Source organism: Molothrus ater, chromosome 13 (genome assembly GCF_012460135.2).
Source record: "Molothrus ater isolate BHLD 08-10-18 breed brown headed cowbird chromosome 13, BPBGC_Mater_1.1, whole genome shotgun sequence".
NCBI classification, from domain to species: domain Eukaryota; kingdom Metazoa; phylum Chordata; class Aves; order Passeriformes; family Icteridae; genus Molothrus; species Molothrus ater.
The window spans coordinates 14,953,979-14,981,434 of record NC_050490.2 but is presented as its reverse complement, the minus strand read 5'-3'; the positions used below and the strand labels follow the sequence as shown (position 1 = coordinate 14,981,434).

General features: G+C 42.6%; 1 protein-coding gene across 1 annotated transcript in view; it reads right to left on the bottom strand.

Moving 5' to 3' along the window:
- MCTP2 (multiple C2 and transmembrane domain containing 2) overlaps positions 1-26,924 on the bottom strand; it is a 117,767-nt gene extending 90,843 nt beyond the window's left edge. The window contains exons 1-5 of the mRNA XM_036389954.1: positions 26,870-26,924; positions 11,271-11,368; positions 9,907-10,497; positions 4,678-4,740; positions 3,437-3,545 (exon numbers count right to left, since the gene is read on the bottom strand). Coding sequence (XP_036245847.1) covers positions 3,437-3,545; positions 4,678-4,740; positions 9,907-10,434 — 700 coding nt within the window. The 5' untranslated portion in view covers positions 10,435-10,497; positions 11,271-11,368; positions 26,870-26,924. The remainder of the gene's footprint in view (positions 1-3,436; positions 3,546-4,677; positions 4,741-9,906; positions 10,498-11,270; positions 11,369-26,869) is intronic.
- Positions 26,925-27,456: the final 532 nt, after the last annotated feature.

Sequence of the window (27,456 nt, the reverse complement as noted above, 5' to 3'; positions counted from 1 at the left end):
AATGCTAAATGAGATACAGAATAATCATCTCTCTGTTCTGCCAAGCTACTGCAGTGCTCCACAGATTTTTAATTAAAAAAATACATTTCAGCTTTCTTACTACCTGCAGCATTAAAACTACACAGATGCAAACTCCTTGCCATCACTGAAACACATCTAGTAACAATAATATCACAAAATACATAAAAATCAAACTTTTGGTGCTGCTATGTACACACATACATAACCTTCAATGTTTGGCTCATCCCCCTACAAGAAGTATAAATGTAGGACCCATTCAGTGCCTAACATTGGCCCCAAGGTGCACACAGGTAACATGTCAAATTTTTCATCTGTTTAGGCAGTTTCTGCTCTGTGACTGGGTGAGACTGTAAGCAAGTAAATCAGACTCCAAGCAAGCTGATGAGCAACAGGTAACACCACTCTTATCCTACATCCCAGACAAGACATTGATTTTGACCCAAAAAAGGAGTTTTTGGAGCTTCTTTACTTTCCACCAGATCTAAGATCCTGCTCCAGCAGCACTTGGATTCCTTGGCTGGGGCATGTATGTTGGGTGTTGCTGTACAGAGGCTTTTTCTTTCACTTATCCTTCAAAAAATAGATAAAAGAGGAGAAGAAAACACTGAATCTCTGATTTATCTTTCTTTTCTACATCGTTGTGCAATTTAGAGGAAGCACATGCATCTCTGAACCAGTGTCCTGGACTGATGCAGCCTCTCTATAGAGAGTAGTACAAGGAGAGGAGCTGCAGAAAGTCAGGGACTGGAGAGACACGAGAGAGAGATAAAAAGCAATGCAAGAAGTAAAAAGTGAAGGAAAAAATGGGAAAGAGCAGATGTTAACAGGATTAATATTATGAAGAGAAAAAAAAAAAAAGTAATGAAAATCTGGTAAAGTGAAGGAGGAATTTATATCACACCAAAGGGAACAGATCCTGGAAAGAGCAGTACATAGTGAGGCAAAGAGTCAGAAAGAAATACTGGGAAAGTTGGAAAAAAGTGAAGTCTGCAGTTCTAAGTGGAACTCCTGCTCACCTTTACTTGGCCAAGCATAATTATTCAATTAATAACTTAAGCATATAATGAGTAAATTCAGGGAGAAACCTGTGAATTTCATGAGTAGTGCCAGGATGGTTTTTAGCAATATCTAAAATATCAGAAATATCCAATGTCAGAAATATCTCTCCCTGGTCACCCACCTTAGATTAATTTTTACGTGTACACACAGATAAATACTTCTTACACTGGGACAAAACAGAGGCAGAAACAGACTGAACATGAGCACAAGAGACTTTACTCAGCTGCCAGGAGAGGGCATCACCCACCCACACTGCAGCCCCTAAGCCTGAGCTATTTAAACTGTTGTAAAATAAAATTATGGGGGAAAGTGCAAACATGAGAAGAAGGCAGGACACCACACTTAAATACCATTTCCTTTATCTTTATGTAGATAAAGAAACTCTCTCAAAAAATGTAAACTGATGGGTTTGATGACTGCTTTGTGATTTTTTTCCAGATAAATCACTGATTGCATAAGAAATGAAAATTAAAATTAAGGAAAATTACAAGACTTATTTTAAACCTTATTTAGGCTAAAGATGCTGGGGCATAAACTCTCCACTCAGTCTGTGTGGATATTTTGCTAAATTCAAATTATTCAGAGCACACTGATACCCCCCAGCACAGCAGCTCTAACCAGCACCAGGGTAGGGGGAGAGGAGGGAAGTCTCACACTCCCAGCCCACAAGTTCTCTCTGGGGCTTTCTCACACTGAAGAGATGAGCAGATCTGACAACCTCCCACTTTCAAAGGCACCTTGAGAAAGCCCAGTGGCTGCAGGTCAAGCCCCAGCATCACACAAAGATGTCACATAACCAGAGTGACAGCAGAGGCCTGCAATGATGGGCATCCGCTGTGGGATTTTTATTTTTTTAAGGAGCCACCACTGCAGCATGGTGGTGACTGATGAATAATCATTAAGGCACTGTTTCCTCCCCCCCTGCTGCCTGTGCAATAAAAAGCGGCAGTTTTACTGAAGAAAGCATCCCCTCACATACTCAGTTTACTAAATCAGAGGTCATTTGCCACAAAGCAACAGAGACTCATCAAAAGGGATTTTTTTCCCCCCTTATGTTGTTTCCCTGTGCTGTCCAATGCTTTTCTAAGACAAGCATTTGCTTTCTTACACAACAAAACACAGCCTAGAGCAAAGTATGCTCTGTCTTCTCTAGAAATACTATTTTGCTGGAATTGCTCATTTCTAGCATCATTTTCCTAGGAGCAGTTGGATGTGTCCTGGCTTGTGCAGCCTGCTAGTAAAATCTGATGAACTGCTACACTGTGAGGAAATTCAGGCTTTTGTATAACCATAAAGATCTTAATCTAAGTACTGGTTCACTCCTTCCAAAAACTGGTAGGAAAAACAAGCATACACTCAACCAAATCTTACTGTTTTGGGAAGTCACGAAAAACCAGCATGGAAAAAGTTAACTGAGATACCAGACAACAGAAATATCCCAACAGCACCTCATGTAAAATCAGACAGGTCCCTCCAGGTGCAAACCTTCAACCTTCACAGGCCTTTAGGCTGTGCAAGCTTATTTCGTTTAAAACAAATGAATAAAGCCCATGGCTTCACCTCAAAAGAAGTTGCTCAGACATTTTGCAAGACAAAACTACCAGAACTGTTTCCACATGCAGGAAAAAAATATGAAATCAAGCCTGGACGTATGGAAGAGCTCTCTGACAGGTTCAGATGGAAGGTCCTGCCACAGCTGCTGCCTCAGGCTGCAGAGAGCCTTTGGCAGGGCAGCTCTTCCTCCACAGCAAGTGACTGGCTGCTCATAAGCATTTCTACTCCCTCTTTCAAAATCCTGAATAAAAGCCAGGTTAAGGGAAGGCATTGTCACACATTTTTTCCAGGACTTCCCCAAATATTTCATAATTTATTTGATACATCATCTGGGCGTGGGGTTATTGGGTTTTTAGGATGCTGTCATTGCTCAGCCACATCCCAGGTTGGAGAGGATTGTTGGCTTACAGCCTTGCTCCTGTGGTTCCCCCTTTTATTAACATCTTTGCAGATAACCCCAAAAGCACTCCTCAGAGCAGTTCCATCATTTAATAAACCTCCAATTATTCTTTGGAGGTTTTTTTTGAGCTCAAATAGAATTTCTTGCAGTTCCTGAATGGGTCCAGGTGCCAAGGGCAGCCAAGAAGGAGCTCTGCAGCTGCACAGTCAGAGGGCAGCTCCCTCCCCTGGTGGATAAACGCAACCTGTGAGTGCCCCGACCTGCAGGAGAGACACAAGGCCACGACTCGTTGCACTGCAGATAAGCAGCCAGCTTGCTGCCAAACAGATCACTGATAAAGGAGTGAACAAAGTGATAAAGTGTGTGAATTCTGCAGGAAGCCAGAGGGAAGGTGGGGCTCACCACAACGATCCCTGATAACCAGGTTCCTGCCTTCCTTCAGGTGGATGGTCAGCAGGTAGGCAAAGGGGCTGGGCAGCTCACTCAGGCAGTCATTGGCTTCCTCCAGAGCCTAAGGAGAACAAAGGAATCAGTCACACACCTCTGGAAACAGATCATAAACGAGGCAGGTGTGCTCCCAGTGCTGCTGCAGAGGTAAAGTTCTGATCTTTCCTTAGGGCAACCTTTTACAGAAAGGAAAAGAAAAAAACAGAAAGAAAAAAAAAAAAGAGGGAAAAGAAAAAAATAATTCTTTCCCAGGCTTTCCTTCACTATGCAAGTAGCTAAGTATCAGCATCAAGTATGTTCAACAAAGCAAGGATTTTACCTGAAAATGAGTGATGGTATAAGAATCACAAATGCATGCACACGTTCTTCAAATCCTATCAGCACATTTTTTTCTGAGCTGTTTCTTGTGCATTCAGAGCATCTCTCAAGTTGGAAGAGACCCTGAAAGTCCTTTGTATCCACCTGATAACCTCAGGAGGAAGAACACATCTCACAGAGCTGCTGAGAGGAGAGCACAGCACTTCTTTGTGCAGCTCCAAAAGAGAGAAGGGCAGTGACAGGCAGTGCTGGTTGGGAGCTTTTGCAGAAGCAAACTCAAGAGGATTTCTGCTCATCAGAAGTGCTGCCACAGAGTTACACAGCTCAGCATCATCCTCCTGCTGGAACACTCGGTGAAAACAGCTCTGGACAGCACTTGAGAGGTTATCAGAGGGCAAAGGTAGAGAAGTTCATCCACAAAGCAAACATGTTTTACATGAGAATAACATGTCAGAACTGCCAGTGCCTCTTCACACTGCCCTGAAACTGATTTTGCTACCTGTCAAAGCTGTGTTACTTGCTGTATTTACTTTAATCCAGTTTGTTCCTACACTGTTATTTGAGTATTCATGCTGCTGCTCTCATCAGTTACAATATAGATATTATAGAGTACTTCAAAAAATCCAGAACGTTTGGGTCTATTCAAAACACCAGCAACCACTTTGAACTACTAAAAACCCAAACAAAAACACAAATCCACCACTAAATAAACAAATCCCCTACAAACTGAAACACCCCCACAAAAAAAACCCAACACACTCTGGGCAAATCTCTAGATGGGCTCTTCACCTGATGAGTTTTTGAATTTGTAAGAAGCAAAGAACCTAAATCTGAAATAAATTGTCTTTCTGATCAAGCTTCAAAATGACAGGACTTACCATTTGGTCATCGAAGTTTTGAGATGATAGGGAAGAGTCAAAATCCATTTCTCCACACGGGCACTTATAAAACAAAAGATACAATGAATTAGACAACAACGGAGGAAATAAAATGCTCCTAGCATCAGTAAGAAATTACTCATATATACAAGTAATGAATGAAATGCTCTTACTTATGCTTATAGATAATTTAAATATATATTTCTTTTTCCTGTTTTCCAGTAACTGCTCTTAGTCTCTTGAATTTAATCCAGGAAAAATAAGTGCCTGCTTCCAGCTAGGAATAAATTTCTTCTTCTCCTCCCCAGCACTGGGCGCTGAAGGTTCTTATCACAAACTCTCCTGATGTCTGAAGGTTGTTGTGTCTGCCAGCCGGCTGCTCTCACTTGACCACAACTTCTCCTTCACCACCCAAAAAGCAAGTTCCACTTAAAGGTTTTTTAAATCGTTTTTTTAACTCGGTTTGGTGCTTGGGTTTTTGGGGTTTTGTTGTTGTTGTTGTTTGTGCGGGGTTTTTTTGTTTGGTTTGAGTTTAAAAAAAATTGCTCAGGGGAAAAGTTACAAAGAAATTGTCAAAGGGAAAGGTATCCTTGTTTTGGATGAGTTAATTTTCCTTCTAGTAATTGGTACAGTGTTCTGTTTTGGATTTAGGGTGAGAAGAATGTTGATAACACACTGATGCTTTTAGTTGTTGCTGGACAAGTGCTGTCCCTCTGCTGAGGAACTGGCTGGATATCAGTCAGCAGGTGATAAACAATTGCACTGTGCTCACTAGTTTTGAATACTTTAACTGCTGTATCATTTCTATCAAAATATTCATTGTTTTAAATTATTAGATAAAATATACAATTAATATAATTAAAATTTTAGACGTTTGCATTATAATATCTTTCTATTATAATACATAAAATATTATTAGAATAATAATATTATTCTCCCTTATTAATCTTCCTTTTCTGTCCTTTCCTATCTTTATCTCAAACCATGAATTTTACCTTTTACCCTCAATTCTCTCCTGCATATGATGGTTCCCACTGAGGAAGGAGAAAATGTGATATTTAGCTGCCTGGTAGGTTAAACCACAACAAAAGAGAAAATAAAAATACGAGAAACATGTACTTCCCCCAACTTGCTGCAATAACTGGAAGATCCAAAGGATTTTTTAGGAGAGGAAGTCAAACATTTCTTCCTAAATACTGACTCATCCAAGACCTTGAGGCTCCAGTGGCCCAGCATCAGGTCTGTCTGAAGTGATTCACCAGCCAGGACACCTCTGATGCTCCCTCTGGCTGCTCCAAGAGCTGAAGAGGACCAAGGTCCCTGGGAAACTCCTCTGGTCCGATGCAGGGCAATCACAGGCCGTTCAAACACAAAGATTTATGCTAAGGGCAGTCTCTGCCTGCAGAAATGCACGCAAGGTGGAATTCGATCCTCATGTGAAAGGGTGGGAACATTCAAACCTCTCCCGATGAGAGCAGCATTGTGGGCAGCACTACAGAAACATTTAAAAGTCAACCAGCTCCTGCACCAAAGTACATAAATCTTGGCTGTATTGACATGCTGAAATAAATATAAATACCCTTTGTGTAATTCTTTTCCTCCTCTTCCTGCAAATACATATATTAGATATCAGGAAGTACAGTAATCCAGCATTGCAAGGAAGATTTCCCTTGCACGACAGACAAAATCTAACTTTATGGTTCCCACAGTAATCATAACTTGGCCACCTTGCAAAAACACATTAAAAGTGGAAAAATTATCATCATAAAGAGCGGCAGAAGAATTTTCTCACACAATGGAGCTGAGTTACAGCTGCTAGGGGAACCCTAACTTTGAATTTTCTGACTAGTATGCATAAAATCTCACTCATGTGCATTAAACTTAGTGTTTCTTGGAATCTCTGGCTTCACAGGAATCTCCTTCAGGCACCATCATTGGCACTGGTAATTGTCTCTCTTTACAGCTCATTTTACACAGCACTAACACGGGATCAAAGAACTGCATTGAAATTATAATAATTTTTAAAGTATTGCCTTGGCTAGCTTGATACCATTTATTTAAAAATTACCCTCAAAATTATGATTTTGTTTTTATTCTGTTTTTTGTTTACTTGCATTACATCCACAGATACTGAACAATTATAATTTTAAATAGAAAAACTTGTTTTTTAATTTTAGCTCTACATAATATAAATTACTGTTATTCTAGGTAGCTAACTGCAGTGAGATCACTGAATATAGATAAAAGTCATGGTGAAAACATAGTCCTGAAACCTTGATTTTATCAAACTACAGTGACACTTCTCAACTTTAAACAAAAGTGGGCACACCCAGAGGGGTCACAGCCCCAAATATATTTGCATGAAAACAAATCAAGCAAGAGTATGTATGAATATACATAAATTGAAAGTTCTTCTTTACAAGCGTTCCCACCTCTGCCTCCCCTTGGTTTCTGCAGAAGAAGTATTCAAAATACAAAACCACTGAGTGCATCTGCAACAGGACAAGGCTTTGGGTTGCCCAAATTCGCCCTAAACCAGGACAGTGACTCACTGCAAAGTGTTGGCAGGGAGATAAAGAGATATCAGAGCACTTCAGCAATGATACTGGCCATGGACAAAACCCAATGGCAAAAAAAAAAATGGCATTACAGGAACCTTTTACAACCTGAATCACGCAGGGATTCAACACAACTTCACCCGCTTCTTCAGCCTTGCCTAGCTAGGTGCAATGGGGAACAGAGAGCAAACCTCTCACAAATGGGAAAATGGTTTTTGGGCAGAGCCTTGGTGAAGATGGGCTGTGCTGAGCTCTGCAGGGGAGCTCACACAAGTGAGAAAACCACAAGCACACGCTGATCTCACAGAATCGGGTGGCCAAAGACAACCAGGAAATGAGTAGGTGGCATGTGACAAGCAATTCAGGGGGGAAAAGAGCTCAGCCTACATTTCTGCTTTTTTTAGTTTGTTTTGTTCCAGGGATCTGCCTTCCTTCTGATTTACCTCCCTGGGCAGGGAGTGATGCTCACACAAGAACAATGGGAACTCTTGAGCTCCTCAGAGCAACCCCACCCAGCATTCAGGGACCACAGTCCCCTAACAAACTATTCCTATCCCAGGCAAGCACAGCACAAACCCGGTAACTGTTCAATTAAGTACAAGCAAAGCTGAATACTGAGTTGTCATAGAATCATAGAATATTGAGGCTTGGGTTGGAAGGGCTTACACATCACTTAGTTCCACCCTCCCTGCCATGGACACCTTCCAATATTGAATTTGTTTTTCACCAGATTCAATGTAATTAAATTTGCTCAATTCTCCTTATTTCTACTTACCTTTGCTTCACTCTCTCCTTTTATTCTCGAGGAGAAAGATCTTTATAAATTGCACTGGAGGCAGATAACAGTAAGGAAGCATATTCACACAGAGAGATGATTTGCCATACAAGTAGATACCAAATGATTTACACACATTTACATTTACACAGCAAATACAGAAATACACATTTAGGGAAAGACTAAAGTGCTGCAGAAAATAAGCCAGACTCGAATTGTGCATCTGGATGAAACTTGACTTGAGGTTAAGCTGTTTTATCACTATACAGGTACTTCATTCTCCTAGAACACTCAGTTCACCCAAAATCAAAGCAGGACTTAGTATTAACTTTGTTGTGCTGGGGCAGATTTTAAATTAGGGCTTCTGGCATACAACAGCAGGAAAAAACTGCTGCTATCATTAAAACAACCTGGAAAAACTTCCAAAATAACTAGAGTCCGTATATTTACCATACACCAAGTGATGTGCTACAACTTTTGAGTAACGCTTGAGCAGAGAAACAAAGCACTGTACTATTTCAGTTGCTTTTCTTAAGTAGACTTCAAAATAATGAACACTCTAGCAAGATGAAACCAATTTGTGAACAATTTAGCAACTCTAAACCGCAAGTGATGGTCAGTAACTACCAGTCTGACACTCTGCCTCACAACAGACTGGGAGCTAACACCCATTTGGTAGGAATACACAGGTCTCTGAGATGCAAAACAAGCAGTTTATATCAGAAAAGACCACTTTCCCCACATCAATGCGAATCATCCTTTAGAAGGTGCAGTTAAAAAACAATTAACCTGTGAAATCCCTATTCCCAAGGGAAGACTTGAAATAAAAAACGCCCATTTCCCATTTTAGCATCTTGGACGACTACAGAGGCAGCTCCCACTACTGCAACAATCGGGTAATGAGAAAAAGGCCTCAGAAAGTTGAAAATGTAACCCTCCCAGAGAGAACTCAACAGGAGCAGACATACTTCCACAAAATCTAACTAAAACAAATTTTGCCTGAAGTGTTTCCTGCAGCCACAATCTTCACCTCCTGTCGATATAATGAAGCTATCATAGAGCTCCTCAGGATTCCCAATTTGCTCAGGCCAGGCAGGAATTAGTTTCGTGACAGTATTGGTCTCTGATCCTCCTGGGTCATTTATGTCCAGGCACAAATACTGAGCACAGAGCAGGGGGAAGGAAAGGGGGACAAGACAGTGCAGAGAAAACATTTTAGTTTTTCACCTCCTTAAATCATCATCACAAAAACCCAAAAAACAGTCCTGAGAATGATGCTACATGTTCTGTTCTCCATCTTGTGCTTCCTGGAAGAGGCAGAGCTCACCTTGCTCACAGCTATCATTCACCTATTGCCTTCATCAGAGCCTTCAGTGGGTGAGTGGCAAATTGATAGTGCTACATAGCAATCCTGGTAATTATATTAACTAGAAAGCAAATGTATCAGCACCTCAATTCTGTGCTCAGAGAACTGCAACAACTGTTGATTTGAGCAATTCCAACAGAGCTGAAAAATCTCAGGTATCATTACAAATAACAGAAGAATAATAAAAGAACTAAAAAATTGGAGCAGTGTTATTTGCAGCTCCAGACTGACAGGAAGGATAGCTGAACTAGTCTTGAATAATGTGTATATCATGTAAAGTTTGGGCTTATTTGCATTGCTCATTCATTCCTTGAACAGAGCCCCCTCCTCACAGAACGCTTCAGGTGGGAAAGAGTCTTAAAGCTCACCTCATGGGCAGGGACATCTCCCACTACACCAGGCTGATCAGAGCCCTGTACAGCCTGGCCTTGGTTGGATCCTCCATCCCTTTTTAACCCAGAAAACGAAGGAGAAGCACAAGGAGCCCACAGGAGGTGGCGGCTGAGCCTCACTGCTGCTCCAGCACCCACCTCTGTCCCCTCGTCGCTCAGCGTGGCGCTCAGCCGGGAGCTCTGCAGCAGCTCAAAGAGGTCCTCGCTGGATCTCCTCTTCTTCCCCTCAGACACGGGGCTGCCCACAGCCTCAGCTCCTCGTGAGGACACCAGCTGAATGCCCACATCTTGCATGTCTGGGGGGGTGACTGTCACCTCCGTCCGCGTCCTCTGCTGTGACGCCCACAGCCAGTCCTCTCCCGCTGCCTTCACCGAAGTGTTTCTGCTCTTCAGGGACACCACAGACCTGGAAAAGCTCTTGGGGGAGCAGCTCGACAACACCTGAGCGTCCGTGTAAGTAATTTCTTCTTCTTCCTCCTCTTCCATGAGGGTGTCCACCTCCAGCATGTCAGGCACGGACACGCTGAGACAGCGGTCCAAGGAGCGGCCCTTCCTCTCCAGCATCTTGCCAGACCTCTTCTTCGTCTTCCTCACGCTCAGGTTTCGCAGGAACGGCCGCGTCTTCTGCTTCAGGGATCCCCACACGGATTGTTTGTCCAAGTCCATTGCTGCAAGGGGAATCTCAGCAATGCCTCCTGCAGAGAACAGCTTCAGCGATTCCCAGGGTGACTAAAAGGAACGTAGGAAGGAGGCAAGTCAATCACAAAAGTGAACAGCCGCTCAAGACTATGATTCATGTTGTCTCATCTTAAAAACTTTCAGTCATTTCTCTGAACAGTTAAAACAGAGCATGTCACATTAGTAAGTGCTTCCAAATACAATCTGGTGGGTAGGTTTGATTATTTAGGAGGAAAACAGCCAGAGCAAGTATTTATTCCTACACAAAAATGCAATGTCTGCCCACTACTTCATTATTTCTAAGAGAGGCCATTACATTTCTTCTTCTGTCAAGCCCTGATTTGTGAAAACTTGAGATTTGTCCAATTTGAAACTGTTTCTGTACAAAGCTTACTGACGGGAGTTAAATCGTGATAATGCAAGCACACAAAACATGCTGGCAAAGCTGGCACTGACATTTCTGCTGCCACTTTCCCAGGCCATGTAGGGCTTTGTTGACTATTTCCAAGGCTACATGGATTCTTACAGGATGTGTTGTTGGCAGATATGTAAAAACTAAGTAGCTGAGGCTGAAGAGAGGACATTGAACTTGAGGAATCCCAACTGGGACCCCAAAACACTCCCTTACATTAACCCACTCTCAGTGAAAGCTGCAGAATTATTTTTCCTTGTAAAGTAGGCAACTGAGAGAAAAATAATACAAAAATGGATGGGTGGATCACTTTTGAAAACTTACTGGTGGACTTATCTTTGAGCTGATTCACAGTGAGCATTTACACAGCTGGGAGGGTCAGGAATAAAAGAGCTAAAATAAAATCACTCACCGTATGTGCATCGTAAGGGAACAGGGACACCTCTGTGCACAGGAATATCCTCACAGACAGACTCTTCTGTGGTTAACAGCTGAGCAATCATCCTTATTCTGTGAAGAGATGTGGTCAAATCATCATCAAAACCCAGTGAGAAAAAAAGGTGGTGAAACCTACAGATTTACTCCTTTACAGTCACACACACAGAGGTTTCAGTACATACCCACATCCTCAGAAATATACCCCCATTAACTACATGAGGCTGTTCCTAAACTCACAGCATGTTTACCTTCTAACTATTGCATAATCGACAAAAAATTACTTCCCACCGCTTTCCTGATTACTAGGAAAAACACCAGGAAAGGCAACAGAAACACAATTGTTAGATTAATGCACACAGAGAAATTACTGCCTGCTTTCAAAGAAATCTACTCTTGCATTCATTAATTTGAATGAGGCTGCATAACCAGTTACTTAATAACTTATTTAAATAACTTTATGACTAACCTTGCCACACTTGCAGAGTGTTCAGGAATCTACAAAAAAATTCTCTAACTGCATTGCTGTCTAACCAAAGCTGCACAATCTTCCCCTCCCCCATTTATATTAGCAAATAAAGAATATCAGCATTATTATAACACAATAAATAAATAAGCTTAATGGCACTGCATGCATTCACAAGGCAATAACAGGTTTTGCCCAAACAGGAATGTGTGTTAGTGTAGATGTATTAGCTCAACACAGCCACAATATCAAAGTGCACATGGACAAACTGAAATTGGTTTTTTTCCTTTACAGCACCACTATGTAAAATCAGTTTTCTGAACCTCACAGAGGAAGATTTCACACAGAAAGACCCACCATGCCTTTGTATTTCTCACTGAACTCAGGCTGAAGCACAACAGATTTACAGAGTGAGGAGAAAGACAAAAATGCCAGCCCAGTTTGATTGGGAATGGAGGGATGCCTGTGCTGGAGCAGCACCTGATGATGCCCTGCACAGCCTCAGGAGACATGGCTGGATTTGCTCACACCAGCTGAGAGCTTTCACTGAGGCCCTTCCCTGTCTCCATAACATCTTGACAAGGCAGGCACAGCCTCCCTGGCAGTGTTACATCACGTGCCAGCAACAGAAGTTATTGGGCTAAACACGTTTGCACAAAACATTATGAAACACACTGCTGGGAGTCATTTAAACAACTCATCTTCTGCTACTGCTCTCTGCATGGCTCGCCTACTTGCACTGAAACCTGCTGGAGCCAAGATGTTGCAAATAAAGGCAGAGCCCAGCTCAACATCCACTTCCCAAGGCACTTACTGCTTCCCATTCCCTTCCTGTTATTCTCCACCCCTCTCACTTTGAGGACCCACTGCCGTTGTTGTTATTTTGTTTGCTTTGAGATTTTGTTACCAAGGAGCAGACTTATTCCTGTAGGTCTTTCCAGTTGCTTTCCCCAAGTCAAATGCTCTTTTTCCCAGTTAGATTGCCTCAGTTGCTGATTAGAAATGCCCATTCTAAAAGGGACCACACTGTGTCTCTGATATCTATCTGCATTTCACCCAGAGCGGGCAGAGTCCTCCTCAAGCCCAGCAGCAACACAGTGGAATCAAAATGTTTAAAAAAAATTTAAAAGGGGTTTTGTCAAGACAGCGGGGACGGCTCCACTGAGCTGCCACCTCACAGCTCCTGCACTGGAGCAATACATCAGTGGTATTTGCTGCACAGGAAGCAGCAGGTTGTCTCACTGAGGCCACAGAAGAAATATACCCATCCCTGGTCACTGCACTGCCTGGAAGTTTAACCATACTCTGCCTCTGGACCTTTACACCCACATTCCTGCTGCAGCTACAACTTCTCTTATGTAAGTATTGTATTTACAAACAAATTAACCTGAATGATGGCTATGATACACAATTAACAACAAACACACAATGTGCTCTCATCTGAGAAAAGGGTAAATACAGTCTGAAGGGGAAATGCACTCTGACATCAGCTATCTGCTTTTTCACTTCCTCAGTTCAAGAAGACACACACAGATCTCCACCACGACAAGAAATATTCCCTAGGGAGATCACTGGAAGATTGGGAATGGGGATCACCCTTCTCCACAGTGCTTCTGAGCCAGGATTGCTGGGGCCAGCCCACATTCACACACACACAACTCTCCTTTCTTCCCACATCAATTTCCTCTGCTTTTCTCTTCCATACAGAACAGCATCAATAGAAACACTTTATTTTGAAGAGAGAGAAATTCTCCCTTGCATGTAGAAAGTGTGTTCTTGGTACCAACATGTTGTTCATGTAGTCCTTATCCTCCACAGGCCAGAAGTTTTCCCTCTTCCTTCCTCAGCCTCACAAGTTCATGGCCAACTGTATCGCCAAATATTCCCTAAGCAACCACAGGGAAAAAAAATATTTTGCCAAATTCTTGGTCTAAGCTTGGCCTCTTTATTCTTCCCCTTTCAATGGCACATTGTGGCAAAAATCTGCAAACAGAAAACATTCAAAGAGACACACTTCCTGTTATCAATTTAACTCTGTTGTTTTTGATTTAATTGAATGGCTCCTTGTTCTTAGGTAAAAAGAAAAAGATAATGTTTTCAGTCTACCTCCTTCAGCCTTCTCTTTAATATGCTGCCAAATCTCAAATGCTCAGAAGAATCCATATACTTTAATCTCTTCCTTCAGAGACTGCTTTTGATTGTACCTGTCATTTTTATTATATCCTTTTATTTTGCCATCTCCTCCTCTTTTGGGGGCAATAGGGACAGAAAGGATTACAGACAAAAAAAGTTGGTCACAGCTCACTAGAACTGAACAAATATTTCTAGCATTTTATCCTCCCTTAAGTATCTTCTAATTATGGTCCTTGGAATTTTTTAGAATTTTTTTAATGTGCTTTGGTTTCTTTCAGTAAAACACTCCATATGCACTCCCTTAAATTCACATAATATTTGGAGCTAAATGATTTTTTAGATGTTCTACCAGGTGGCTATAAGAGATATTTCAAATGCCACTGAAAGCCTAGAGAAATCATCCTGCAATTCTACTTCACTTACTGGCTTGACAGGAAGCCAGCAAAGCCACAAGTGAGAAATACTGCAAGACACTCTGAAAATATTATAAAAGTGCCAATATAACCAAGCAAATAAACTGAACAAACCCAAATTGATTTACACACTGGAAATTAGAGAAGAAATTGTCTTTCTTCACTATGGAACCGTTCCCTGCACACCCAGAAGTGCCCCGTGCACACTGAAGATGCTCCTGGTTAATATTTTTAAAGTATCATCTTCAAAGTCAGCCAAGATGACAAAAACACACCTGAGCACCACACCAGCACTATTACAGCTCTAGATTAATTAAATCCATTAATCCTTGTACTCATTTGTTTATCCAATGGAGGTGAAAACTTCGGGCCAGTGTGCATGCCAGCCACCTCTAAGTTCAAATTCAATCAGTGTGTTTTCAGCTACAACTAAATGCTAATAAACACCTAAATCCATGGCAGCTGAAATTACCAACACATGCATCAGAGGCTGTTAGGAAGATGCTCCTCACTTGAATGCATATTAGCACAGGTTCAAACTGGAAGGAACTAATGGAACTCCCTCAGTGTAAAACCTCTATTGATTCTGGCTGCTCTGGAATAGGATATTCACCCCAATCTCTGCCTGTCTGGCACATTCACTGATTTAAAACCTAATGCATGAGACATTGTACAAATTACAAGAAAAGATAATTACATTTCCCTTATGCAACATAATATTTGGCTATGGAAAGTTCTAATATAAGTTTATAACCTCCATTAGGTTTATAATGTCTGAATTCAGTGCCCTGAGAAACAAGGCTGACAAGAAGGTGATAAGGGAGCAGGGGGAAAAGGGACTGAGGACTTTTTTTCACATTTTTCTTTTATCTTTTTGCTATAAATTGAGTCTTCTGGCTCTAGGAGCCATAAATGAAATCATTCCTCCCTGGGAGAGAAAGGAAAATATCAGTGAAATAGCTCTCTGCTGGCTGAACAACCACTGCATGGGTGGTTATATCTGTAACAGAACACACCAAGTACCCCAGGTTTTTAATATCATTGTAGCTCAAGCACAGCCAAAGATAAACCATTACTAGGAATGGAATGACTTCTTGTAAAGAAACCAACACTTCCTTCTTTGCAATGGCTTATTTCAGTCCCTTATCTGGCAATGCTTTATGATAAGCACCAACAGCCACAGAGATAAGAAAATATCATCCAAATCAAGTAACCCTTTGTTGAGCATTACCAGTTTGCCCTGGAGATTTCCAAACCCAGCACCAGTTATTACAAGCATTGTGTCTCCTTTGCAAAAAAAAAAAAAAACCAAAAAAAAAAGAAAAAAAAACCAACCAACCAAAAAAAAAAAAAAACCAAACAAAAAAAACCAAGTCCCAAGTGGAAGATTGGAAGGCTGAGCCTGAAATTCCCTACAATATGGACAAACTGAGACAGCCTTTCCTCCCTGCAGCATATGGCAAATACCTGGACTTAAATTTAATAAGGCACCAGAAAAAAGAATCTAATCTCAATCTGATTCTGCACAGGCTAATTACCCAGGGGAAATCAGTGTTAGAATTATTTTTAGCACTAGCAAGCATCACAGGGAGTGCACTGATGCAGTGCAGGTAAAATCTTCACTGCACAGGTGATTTGCTGCTAAAGCAGGGTCATGGCTTGGGCAGCTTCCAAATCTTCCCACTGAGCTTAAGCTTCCCTGTAGGGCTTCAAATGATGCCAGTCTGTGGATACAGATCCTGCTCTGCTGTAACAGATTCATTTGCAGAGCGTAGCAGGATGCTAAACTCAAATATATAAAATAAAATGAAGACTTGACCTGTTGCTGTCAGCCAAACTAGAACAAGTGCTTCGTAAGAAACAATTTTACATGCTTCAATGGAAACAAGATATCCAAAACAAACCAGCTTTATTTTCTTGATGTGGGATGAAAGAAATCTACAGTCTCTGCAGAAGATCACAAGTAACATCCAGGGTAAATACAAAGCCTAAAGAAAAGCCTGTTTGTTACATGCAGACAATAAGGGCATCTAAAGTAATATTTTCTATTTTAGGTTTGGGTTTTGTTGGGGTTTGGGGTTTTTTCACAGATTCATGGGGTTTTAGGCTCTTTTAGATCCCATGCTTGGCTCTTTGATTTCTAATTGGCTCAAACATGATGAGTTTCATCTTTCACAAACACATGAAACAAGCACACATCCTCCTCCACTTAGCAGCAAGAGAGGAACAGGCCCACTTTAACTCCTTAGAGGCTCTTTTGCACAATCTGGAGGGCTTTTTTCTCAACATTTATGAGCAGACAGTAACTAGGAGAAATAAGAGAACGACCAGCTGCTACAAGCATCTTAAAATAGCATCTGATAGTGAAAGTCACTGAGAAAATACCGTGCACCTGCCTCCAGCTTATGAAAGTATTGCTTTCATTTTGCTTCTGTCTTTTCTAAAACAGAAGAAAAATGATGAGTATGTGTTGAGGAAATGAAGGAGGAAGTGTTTGGGTGTATTTTTACAAACATATTTCACAAGTTCCTTCCACTCTTTGAGCTTCCTTCAAAATATTGTGGCTTGCAGTTGTACCTGTGCAAGCAAAAAGACCCTTCCAACCTTTCCAGTCAAATTTGTGAGACTGTACCAGAATGGGGCAATCAGATATGATCTTCACAGTGCAAACAACACCTGCTGGGCAGCAGAGCTCTCCAGGGACACCTGTGCACAAAGATCTGCTTCCTGCAGTGATGATGTGCACCTCAAACCAGACTCCAAGGGAGATCGTGGAGGGGCAGATCCTTCTCCTGAAGGCACTGTGCCATCTGCTGAGAACACACCAGCAGCTGGGACACTTGTTTCCCACTGACTGAAACTGGTTTATCATTTGTCTCATTGTTCCCAATCACATCAGAAAATCCCTGGGAATGCTGGCACCCAGAGGAGCAGGGGGAGAGGGAAAGCTGGTGAGCAGCAAGGGGAAGGAGAGGTGTAGGTACACACAGAGTAAGAATGAGGTAAAAAGAGCTCTAAATTAACTGGGCTCACATGAGGGACAACACAAAACCAGGATAGAAGCAGGTACAGACATGCTGAGAGAGCTGGTCCCTGCTGCAGGAGCTCAGTTGGGAATCCAGCCCTGCAGCCTCCTCACTCTCTCCCCTTCCAGCCCCTGCTCACCTCCCTCAAAACAAAAGGTTTATTTTTATAACAAGAGGTGCACAGAAATAGATCCTCCCTTTCCATAACTCTCAGGGAAAACAAACCTAGGAAGGAAATCAGAGACTCACTTCCACTGGAGGCCAAATCAACTCATGTCTTTTACTAGCACTTAAATCATATATTTCAATAAAAGCAGCTTGTGACTATACGCAAATTACTTGTCCATATGCCAGAATTTCTCCCTAAATAACTACTATTACTGTCACACTTCTTATCAAATTTCAGTGACTATAGAGGAGAGGTCTATTAAAAGCTCTGTATGATTCTTTATTTAACAATTTACCAAAATAACCCAAAGAGAACGCTTTTGATTCATAAAAATGCCCTGATGACAACTTGAGCAGGACAAAAACCTACTGGTTTGCCCTTTTTTTTTCCTCCTTACTACATCACGTTCCTCTTTCCAACAGTGACATGGCACAAGCCAGGCTCAGAGCTTGGGTGTATCTGCAGGTAAAGTGAACCGGTGTTTCTGCAGTCTTTTAATTCCCAAAGCAGGAGGCTGAAGATCCCTAAAGAAAAGAGAGTTTGGTGTGTTGCAGCACAGCACTGAATGAGGGAATTGCACCAGTAGCAGCCCTGATTTTCTGCAAGAGCAACAAGTCTCCCCACAGAAAACAAGAGCACTTAAATACCTGGAGTTGTGCATCACACTGAGAAAGTTAGAAGGGACACAGACAGAGAGAGCCCTTAGCAATCTCTTGGTGAAGTCAGGTGTTTGAGGGTCTCACCCTGGACAATAATTTACTACTTGAAATATAAAGAAGCCAATGCATACAACTAAAACCAGTCACGTTGCTCCCCTGAAGTCATGACAGCAAAGTGCTCAGCACACAAATGGCAGCAAACCCAAAGACTCCTTAAACTCCTTTAAACTTCCTTTTTCTCCAACTGTAAGGACTGAACATATGCCAGCACACATCTCTAAATGCCAGTCATTTTTCACAGGAAAGAGCCATCTTTGAGGTTTCACTTTCCATTCACCATCTGAGTTTTCAGCCTCCTGGCACTCCAAATCTGCACCTTGTCTCCAGTTTCTGTTACAGCATTACTTTCTCACTGAGAAGATCAGGTAAAGTTTGCAAATTTAATTCATCTTCATTGCAATTACACTTTGGTACTTCCAAAGTCTCAACACTGGGGTTTTGGTTTGCTAAAGATGAAGCCCCAACACACAGCCAGCAGCAGCATCATAAGAAAAGCACAAACTATGATTCCAGTAACTATTTAAAGCTTGAATAAAAGAGACAAAAATTAAAGCATAGGAATATTCTGCTGGGGTCAATAATAAGTGACCTGTTCAGGATTTTACTTGCAGAAGTTCAGAGAACCCCAACTACAGCAAAGCCTGGTTTTGTTAATTCTGGCTCCTGGAAGTGATCCAATCAGAAAAGCTCCACAAAACAGGAATATTATCATTGCTGAGCTTGGATGACACCTGATGAAGCAATTTAAAATTCACTTTCAGCTTTTCTATGATTCAATACGACACACCTGCTCCGTGAAAACCTGCAGACACATTATATGCAGCCCTTAAAAAACTATCTGGGCCTGATTCATCTGAGGCATATTTGCCATGGGCAGGGTGGGGTAGATTGCTAACTTTAAACACCTTCCCTTAATCATATTTACAGCTCTTGCTGCCCAACCACGCTGGCTTCTCCTTTGTACACTGCTACCACCATGGGGTTTTTTTGTATGGTTTTAATCCTCCTTTGATGCACACATAGCTCCAGGCAGGATAGCTTAGAACGGATCAAGCTGACCACTTGTCATTATCGTGCCCCATTCACATATTCTCAAAGTAAGTGTTAAGTGCACAAATTATGACTACTTAGCCCCTAATTAACCAACAAAACACTGGGTTTATAATCATGAATGTTTAGTTCTGGTGAATACTGACTAAAAGGTATTTTAATTCAGCTGTCATAATTATACAATTTCCTGGTTTGGCTCATGGATTAAAATCGCATAAAGCTCAAATCCAGAACTTTTCAACAGGTGTCAATAAACCCTTTAAAGATGTAGTAATGTTTTTTTAAATGGATTTAAGAGCTATTCACATTTCAATTCCTCCATCTAGCAGATATGGACGGGAGTCACCAATCTGGCAAGTGTCTTGAAATACAAACTGCTCGCGGTCAGCTGAACAGATTTTCTGGTTCAAACAACTTTTGCACCCAAGTAGGTGAATGTTTGATCAGCTTTCATTTGCTTACTATCAAAGACCAGGCAGATTATTTGTTAAATGCTACTGTGAAGCATTTGGTGAATGGGAGGAACGAGAAGCATTCCTGAACACAAATCCTTGTAGTGAGATTTGTATCTTACAGTTTTACAGAGTTGAAGAAAATTCAGCCAGTTATACAATAAAATAAATTAAAATCGCACCACAAGCACAAAGGCACCATTCCCACTATTTGAATTTGAGTAGGGAGCATTTATTCTAAAATAATTACAAGCAATCCCAAGTAGCAGGAATCTACAAAATCCACTAGAATATATAACTGGAATTAGATGTTTGCATTCAAAAAGGAAAACAAGACAAAATAAAACTCTCCAGTTAATTGTTTCCAAGTCGAAGAAACTGGGAACAAAGCCTGCTATTGAATGAACATTAATGATCTGCCATTTGGATCTGCAGATGTTTCCCATGAGGGAAGAGAGCAAAAAAACATTCTCTTCAAACCGAGGGAAGCAGTGACAAGGGGATGAGTTATGTTCATTCATTTGGATACTTTTATTTGAAATTGTCAAAACCATTAGGTTCAATAAGATTTTACTTCAAGGGGAACCTGCATCCAATAAAATTTCAAAGAACTGAGCTCTTATTCTCTCCTCACTTAAACCCAAATGAGTCAGACTTTCAAAAAAAAGAACTTTCACAACCGTGATAAAGTGAGCTGAGAGAGAGACTGCCCCATCCTCGCTGACAGCTCCTGATCATCACCACCTCCACATCAATGGCAACACAGACAAATGCCTGCGCAAATAAATTAGCGTGGCCTCCTCATTTCCATTCACCCCTATTAAAAGATTATCAAACAATATAGATTATATGCCCTGCCTAGAAACTTAGCTTCTAGAGCAGGGCTTATCTATCTGGGAGGAGAGAATGAAAGTGCACACTCATAAATCCGACAAAGACAGAGCTACTTCATGTCTTAATTTATGGCGTTATGCAAAAGCAGAACTGCTTTATTTCTAAATTCGCTCTGATCTCAAGGCAGTAAAACTATACAATTCCAAGAATTCCCAAACAGTGAAATTTTCCCAAACCTAAAGTTTCCAGTAAAGCAAAATTTACTCCACAGACTACATCTATAGTTCTAGGAGTGGGCAACAGGAAGAATTGTCAAGGGTACAAGTGCTTCCCAGAAAGGAAGGATATGAATAAGATCTCCCTTTATTTCTCCCCATCCCAAAAGGCCAACAAAACCAAACAAAGATCTCAAAAGCAACGTTAGTATTTAGCTTGCATTTTATCGAGTTGTTTTTGTGGGAAAGTGAAAACAAGCCAGTGAAGGAGCATCTGTGTAAATACACAAGAACCAGGCACCCACCACGGCAGGAGGAAAAGTCACCCCCTGGGTCACCATGCTCCAGCTCTCACCACCGCTGACCAAAACACCAGGAGCAGAGAGCTAATTAATTACTTCGAACTGAAGACCACTAGAAATTGTTACCAAGAGGCTCTCCTTTAAGGCCAAAAGTGGTCACAGAGTACATTCAACCTACCCAACATGAGGGTCCTCTCTGGTGGCAGGAGGGGTTGGACACCTCCGTGACCAGACTGGAAGATCCAGCTTCAATTCCACAGGCAGACTTGAAGACTCTGAGCTCTGGGGTCTGTTTTCCTCAGAAGTGAATAGGAAAGCACAGACACAATTTGTCCCCATCAGTCCCCACCTAGGGTTTGACAGGAGGCAGTGAAAGAATCAGAGCAAGGGTTAAAAAAATTGCCTAAAGGTCAGCAGGCTGCTTGTGTGAAGGAAAGAAAAAAAAAAGTCTTCTTAGAAAAGCAGTGTGCATTTAAAAAATAGAAATTAAAACTAAAATTATTACATTTTCCCACAATAATCCAATTATTTCAAAATGGAGCTTTGCAGCAGTATAGCCTTGCAAAAGGTCAACTTCATCTGTGCTCCTTACAGATTATATTTATGAATAGCCAGTTAATCAAAACTTAAGGAAACACAGCATACTATTTACTTGAGCTTTTTCCCCCAAGTATGGAAATTGAAGCTGCATCTAATGTTCACCTGTTTGAAACTATTCCAGACAAAACAGCAGTGATCCCAGGAAAAACCATCCAAATTTCCATCACGCATAGGACGCAAGGGGACCATATCACTCCAAATATCCACTTAGCCCAAATAAGCTGCCTCTAACTCTGACCAAAAACAGATGCTCAGGGAAAGACTATAAGGTCACAAAATCATATTGTGATTCTGCCTACAAAATAATCCTTGTTTCCAGGAATCTGTGATTTAGGAGCCGCTTCAGCTAGAAATTGTACCTGCATCTTTGTGATTAACAGCCCCTGGCGTTTTCTCTCTTAATTTGCCAAACAACTTTTAAAATTCATTTATATCTTTAACAGGAAGATATTGGAGTAATGAGCTGCACAGATAAATTATGCTTGTGTGAAGCAGAAGCATAATTTAGCTATGGAAGATTTGTTTTTATTGAAGAGGATCTTAGGGAAAAAAAAATCTTTGAATCTTGCTCATTTACTCTTACCTCTTTAACATCTTGAATTATGTGAAATTATAAATAATTGTTCTCTGTTTACTCCACATCACTCAGACTGTTCCCACTCCTGCATTCTCCTCTCTAATGATCTCCTTAATTGAAAGAGAGGCTCATTCAAGGAACCTGGTTACTGTTACACCATCCAAACATCTGACCTGGCACACACCACAGGCTTTTTTCCCCCGTCCAAGATAATTGATTTGTCTGAATATATAATGTAGTGCAAAACAACCTAAGTTCAAAACCATCTAGGAATGTTTCAAGAAAAGGTAATTAACATCTAATTTTCTACAGTCTTTACAAATATTTTACCAAGTACTTACTAAGTTGAAAGAATAGTTTAAAGGGTTTGAAAATTACCTCTGGCTGTGTAGCTTTTTAAAGGACTGAAGTTTTTGATTAAGAAAAATTTGTAATCTCTAAATATTAAAAAAAAAAATAGAGCAAGACCCTCCTTTATATCACTCCAGAGCAAGTTTGTGATGAGTTACTGTAAATACAATTCTATTCCTGCAAGTGTTTACCCTGGCACAGCGAGGCATGAGGCCACAGGGGTGGCAAAAATCAAATGTGCTTCAGGAGGTGACATCCTCAGGGCAGGACAGACAGATTGCACATCCACAGTGCCTTGCAGCTCACAAGACACCCAATATCCAGGGAAAATAGAGAACATCTAACAGCAATAAAGTCTCTATCAACAAAGCTTCCTTAGTACTGATCCCTAAATTGGACCAAAACCATCTGCCCACGCAGCAATCAACCCACTCCGTGGCTATGCTGGTGAACCTGTAGTTACACCCAAGCTAATTTCTCCAAGGCAGAAATTGCCAGGTATATAAAAAGGTGATTAATCATTTGATCTAACATGGGAGACTTGGCCCAGTTTCTCTTGTCACTCGTGGTTCTCATTAGAACCCTCACACAGAAGATAATGGGGAGTTAATTCTTATGTAGATCACAGAAAATCTTCTGTGGGTTACAGTGGGATACACGAAGAAAGCCTTGATATTGAGACATGTAAATTGTCCAAGTATGAATATTCCATCTGGTTCTATGATGATTTTACAGCATCAACATCTCAGGGAACAGAGGTGCACTCAGGATCAGCTTTTATACTGATACATGATTTAAAATCAGAGTTCAGGGCACTCATGGCTCCAACATCCCCACAATCCTGAAACGACTAGTTAAGCCTTAAGAAACAGACCCCTTGGGCCCAGGGAACATTTATTCAGCTTAAGCTGAATAGGAAATAGTTGAATAGATTAAAAAAAATGTTCTTTTTCTTATAAACAAGCTCCTATGCAAGCGTGTTATCTAATAAGTACAACTGGAAGTAAAATGGGAATGTGGGAAGAGTGCCAACGTAAATCCTCCAATTCTGAGGAAATCAGGAGCAATTTTCCACTCAAGGGTGGAAACAACAGAGAGGAAATGCAGAGCATACTTGGCATGCTTTGCTCTCCTCTGCTGAGGTAAAGGTTCCCTCTCCCCTGTGAGGCAGAGAGACCCCAGGGGATGAGACCCCCAACCCTCTGCACTTTGGGAGACTGGGATTCAAAATCTCATACTAGAATTAGTTCATGGTACGGGTGATGGGTGAACAAAACAGTTAGAACCCAGAAATTCTCACAATGAAGTGACAGCACAAGTTGTTACACACATCCTGCCTGAATTTGACAGCCACTGGTGGGGGCCTCATGCCAACCTTCTGCTGTCTATGAAAATTAAAGTTAAAATGGGCAAATCTGCACAGTGTAGACTGAAGGAGGAGAAGCAGACACTCAGTATTGCCTGGAAATATCAGTGGGACCAACCAAGAAACTTCTGGGGTGAGGTTTATCCTCTGTCCCAAGCCCACTCCAGCACACACACACAACCTGACTCCAGCTCCACCAAATCCCACTGAACTTCAGCATCCAAGGTGCAACCACTGTTCTCCTCAGAAGTGTTCCTTGGCTAAGCAGGTAGATTTTTTTAATAATCATCTGTTCAAGTAAGAGGTGCAGTTAGTCCAAAGGCAGCTGCTTACATTACCAAATGCAAAAGATACCGGGGAAAAAAAAAATAAAAACCTGCAGTGAAATGAGTGAAATTGAGCCAGTTATGGTTCTAATTACCTTAAATGACATTATAAGCAACACTTCTAGCACTGGCACAGCCTCATTCACTGTCCCAGGAGGAGATGATTACAGGAATCCCTGGGCTGTTTAGACACCCACCTTCCTGTCAATGACAGTGGTGCCTCTCCTCATGCCCTTGTTTATAATTGACACCTTAAACCCACACATCTACAAACTATACCAGAGCTCTTTTAATATAATCAAAGTTAAACTTGTCTAAACTGCATAAAATTTACCATTCTTATTTTTCAAAAAGCACAAAATTGTCAAGAAATAAAGTGAAAATTTCCTCTCTGCATCATTTTTGTTTTTTTTCTTTCCACAGGCAAAGTGAAACTACACATACTGAATCCATCTTCAGGTTACAGCACATGCAAGTTTATTTGCTTCATGATAAGCTATTTTATGATGGCATTGAACAGCAGCAAGAAATCAAACAAGTAAGATTATTACTCAAATACACTCATTCATCTTGACAGTTAACTCACTCAACAGTATCATTTCTGAGAATTACTGCAAAATGTATGATAAATTCTACAGTTTAATCACAGTAGCCTAATAGTATATAGATATCCAGGTAAGAACTTTCATTTTCTTAACACCGCGTAGCAGCAATTCAGCTATCAGTGAGCTTTGACCAACTGTCATAAAGCTAAAGGCACCAACTGGATCCCTGCCAGTTGCCATAGTTGTGCTAAGCAAATATCAATGAAAATTCACACTAGTTCTCATTACAATCGTACGAACAGCTCTTAAAAAAAAAAAAAAAAAAACCAAAACAAAAAACTATGCCTTACGCACTACATTTCCCTCAAAGTTACCCTTAGAACAACCCCGCTATGTCAATGCACTAGTGTGAATGTTCTACTTGGTTGTTTGTTTTTAGTTTAGGGATTGTTTTATTATTACTGTTAAGTGGCTTATTTATTTAGTCAAAGTCAACAGCCAACCAACTCAGTTTCAGTCAGCAAGCGCACATGGGGATGCACCGGCTCAGTGAGAGCTGCCTGAGGAAGCAGAGAATTTACCCAGCAGCATTTTTTCACATCAATGGCAACTAAAAGCATTATTCGCACAAGGTGCGAGTCCCAGGAGCAGCATCACACAGCCAAAAAAGCGAAGGGACCCAGAGCGTGCCACGGCGGCGTTCGTTCTGCGGGGCGCCTGGGGAAGCACCAGCAGCGAACGGAGAGAGCGACCGAGCCGGCAGAAACACGCCAGACCTCAAAACAGCAAACAAACAACGAGAAAAAAAACCCCAAACTAAAACCCAAACTACAGAACCTCCCTCCCCGAACCTGCCGGGCTGCCCTGTCCGGGCGCGCTCCCGTCCTTTACCTGCCGGCCGCGCCCGCCGCCGCCCATCGGACCCGCTCCGCCGCTCCCGGCCGGGCACGTGTGGCTGTCGCCGCTGTCACCGCCGCCCGTGTGGCCCTGTCCCCGTCCCTGTCCCCGTCCCCTCCCGCCTGCCGGGGCGGTGCCGCCGCCGGCGCCTCCCTGCGCGCTCCGCTGCCCGCCCGCCCCCGAACCTCCGGGGCTGCCCGCAGCCCGCCCCGCCGGCATCGGCTGCGCACCGCTTCCCGGGCATCCCCCTGGAGCATCCCGCTGGGCATCCCCTTGGAGCATCCCCCTGGAGCATCTTCCTGAGGCATCCCTCTGGAGCATCCCCCTGGAGCATCCCCCTGGGACAGCCCCTTGGAGGATACCCCTGGAGCATCTTCCTGAGGCATCCCTCTGGAGCATCCCCCTGGGACAGCCCCTTGGAGGATACCCCTGGAGCATCTTCCTGAGGCATCCCTCTGGAGCATCCCCCTGGAGCATCCCCCTGGGACAGCCCCTTGGAGCATCCCCCTGGAGCATCCCCCCTGGAGCATCCCCCTGGGACAGCCCCTTGGACGATCCTTCTGGAGCATCCTCCTGGGACATCCCCTTAGAGGATCCACCTGGAGCATCCCTCTGGAGGATCGCCCTAGGGCATCCTCCCGGGGCAACCCGTTGGAGGATTCCCTGGAGCATCCCCTCGGAATATCCCCCTGGAACATCCCCCTGGAGCATGCCCTTGGAATATCCCCCTGGAGGATCCCTCCACAGGTCCTGTCGCTCATAGCATCACCCTCCCCCCTCCCGGACCTGCATCCTGCCCGCCCACCCCACACCAAGACCAAAGCATCAAACTCCCACTGAAGCCAACACCCCAGGGACATCGGGGATGGTGCTGGTAAAGGGCAGGGACTGGCAGCACTGCCCTGGAGAGCCCTGGGCGAGGGTGGAGCTAGGAAGGAAACTACACGAATGAGGACAGGCCAAGGGAAATGCAATCAACAGCAGCACTGCTGCCCCATAACACTTGCTCTTGGCTGCATCTCCCTACAGGTTTTTTCGGCAGCATCTCCAGGTGCCTGACTGCAGGGAACCAAGAGCTGCAGCCGTGTTGCAGGCAAGGAAACTGAGGCAGGATTGGGTAAGGTGCTGAGCTTACCTGGCGTGTCTGCCCATGAAACGTGGTCCCACACGTGTTTCTTCATGAGTTTGCCACAGCGTGGAAAGGCAAACGCCTCCCAACAACGCCTTCAGTGCCAGGGTGTTTCTGGAGCAGGCTGGGTCACGCACCTTCCCGGAGAGCTCACCCAGTCACCACTCCCACCTGCCCTGTTCAACATCCCTGGAGCGTGGTATCACTGCAGGAGATGCAGAACAATGAAATGGGGAAGGACAGGCTTGTGGTGGAACATATTTACATTCCATACGTGTCATTCTGAAAAGAAATTACACCTCTTGCAGCTGACGTAGTGACACCCATCTCACACCATCGTGTGAAACTTGGTGATGTAACCCCCTTGTGTCATTGCAAAAGAGAAATGGTCTGGGACCTGTGGGAAGGGTGTCACAGTGCAAAGAATTGTTCTCTAACCACTGAATAAAAATGTGGGGAAAACATAAAAACCATTGTTCCAATTCTTTCAGCAAAATCCGGAGAGGAAGAGTTCACACCTATGCACAGTCCCATATGGATTCACAAAAAGAGGACCAGGAGCCATCAGTTCAGGAGCTGGGAGCTACACATCA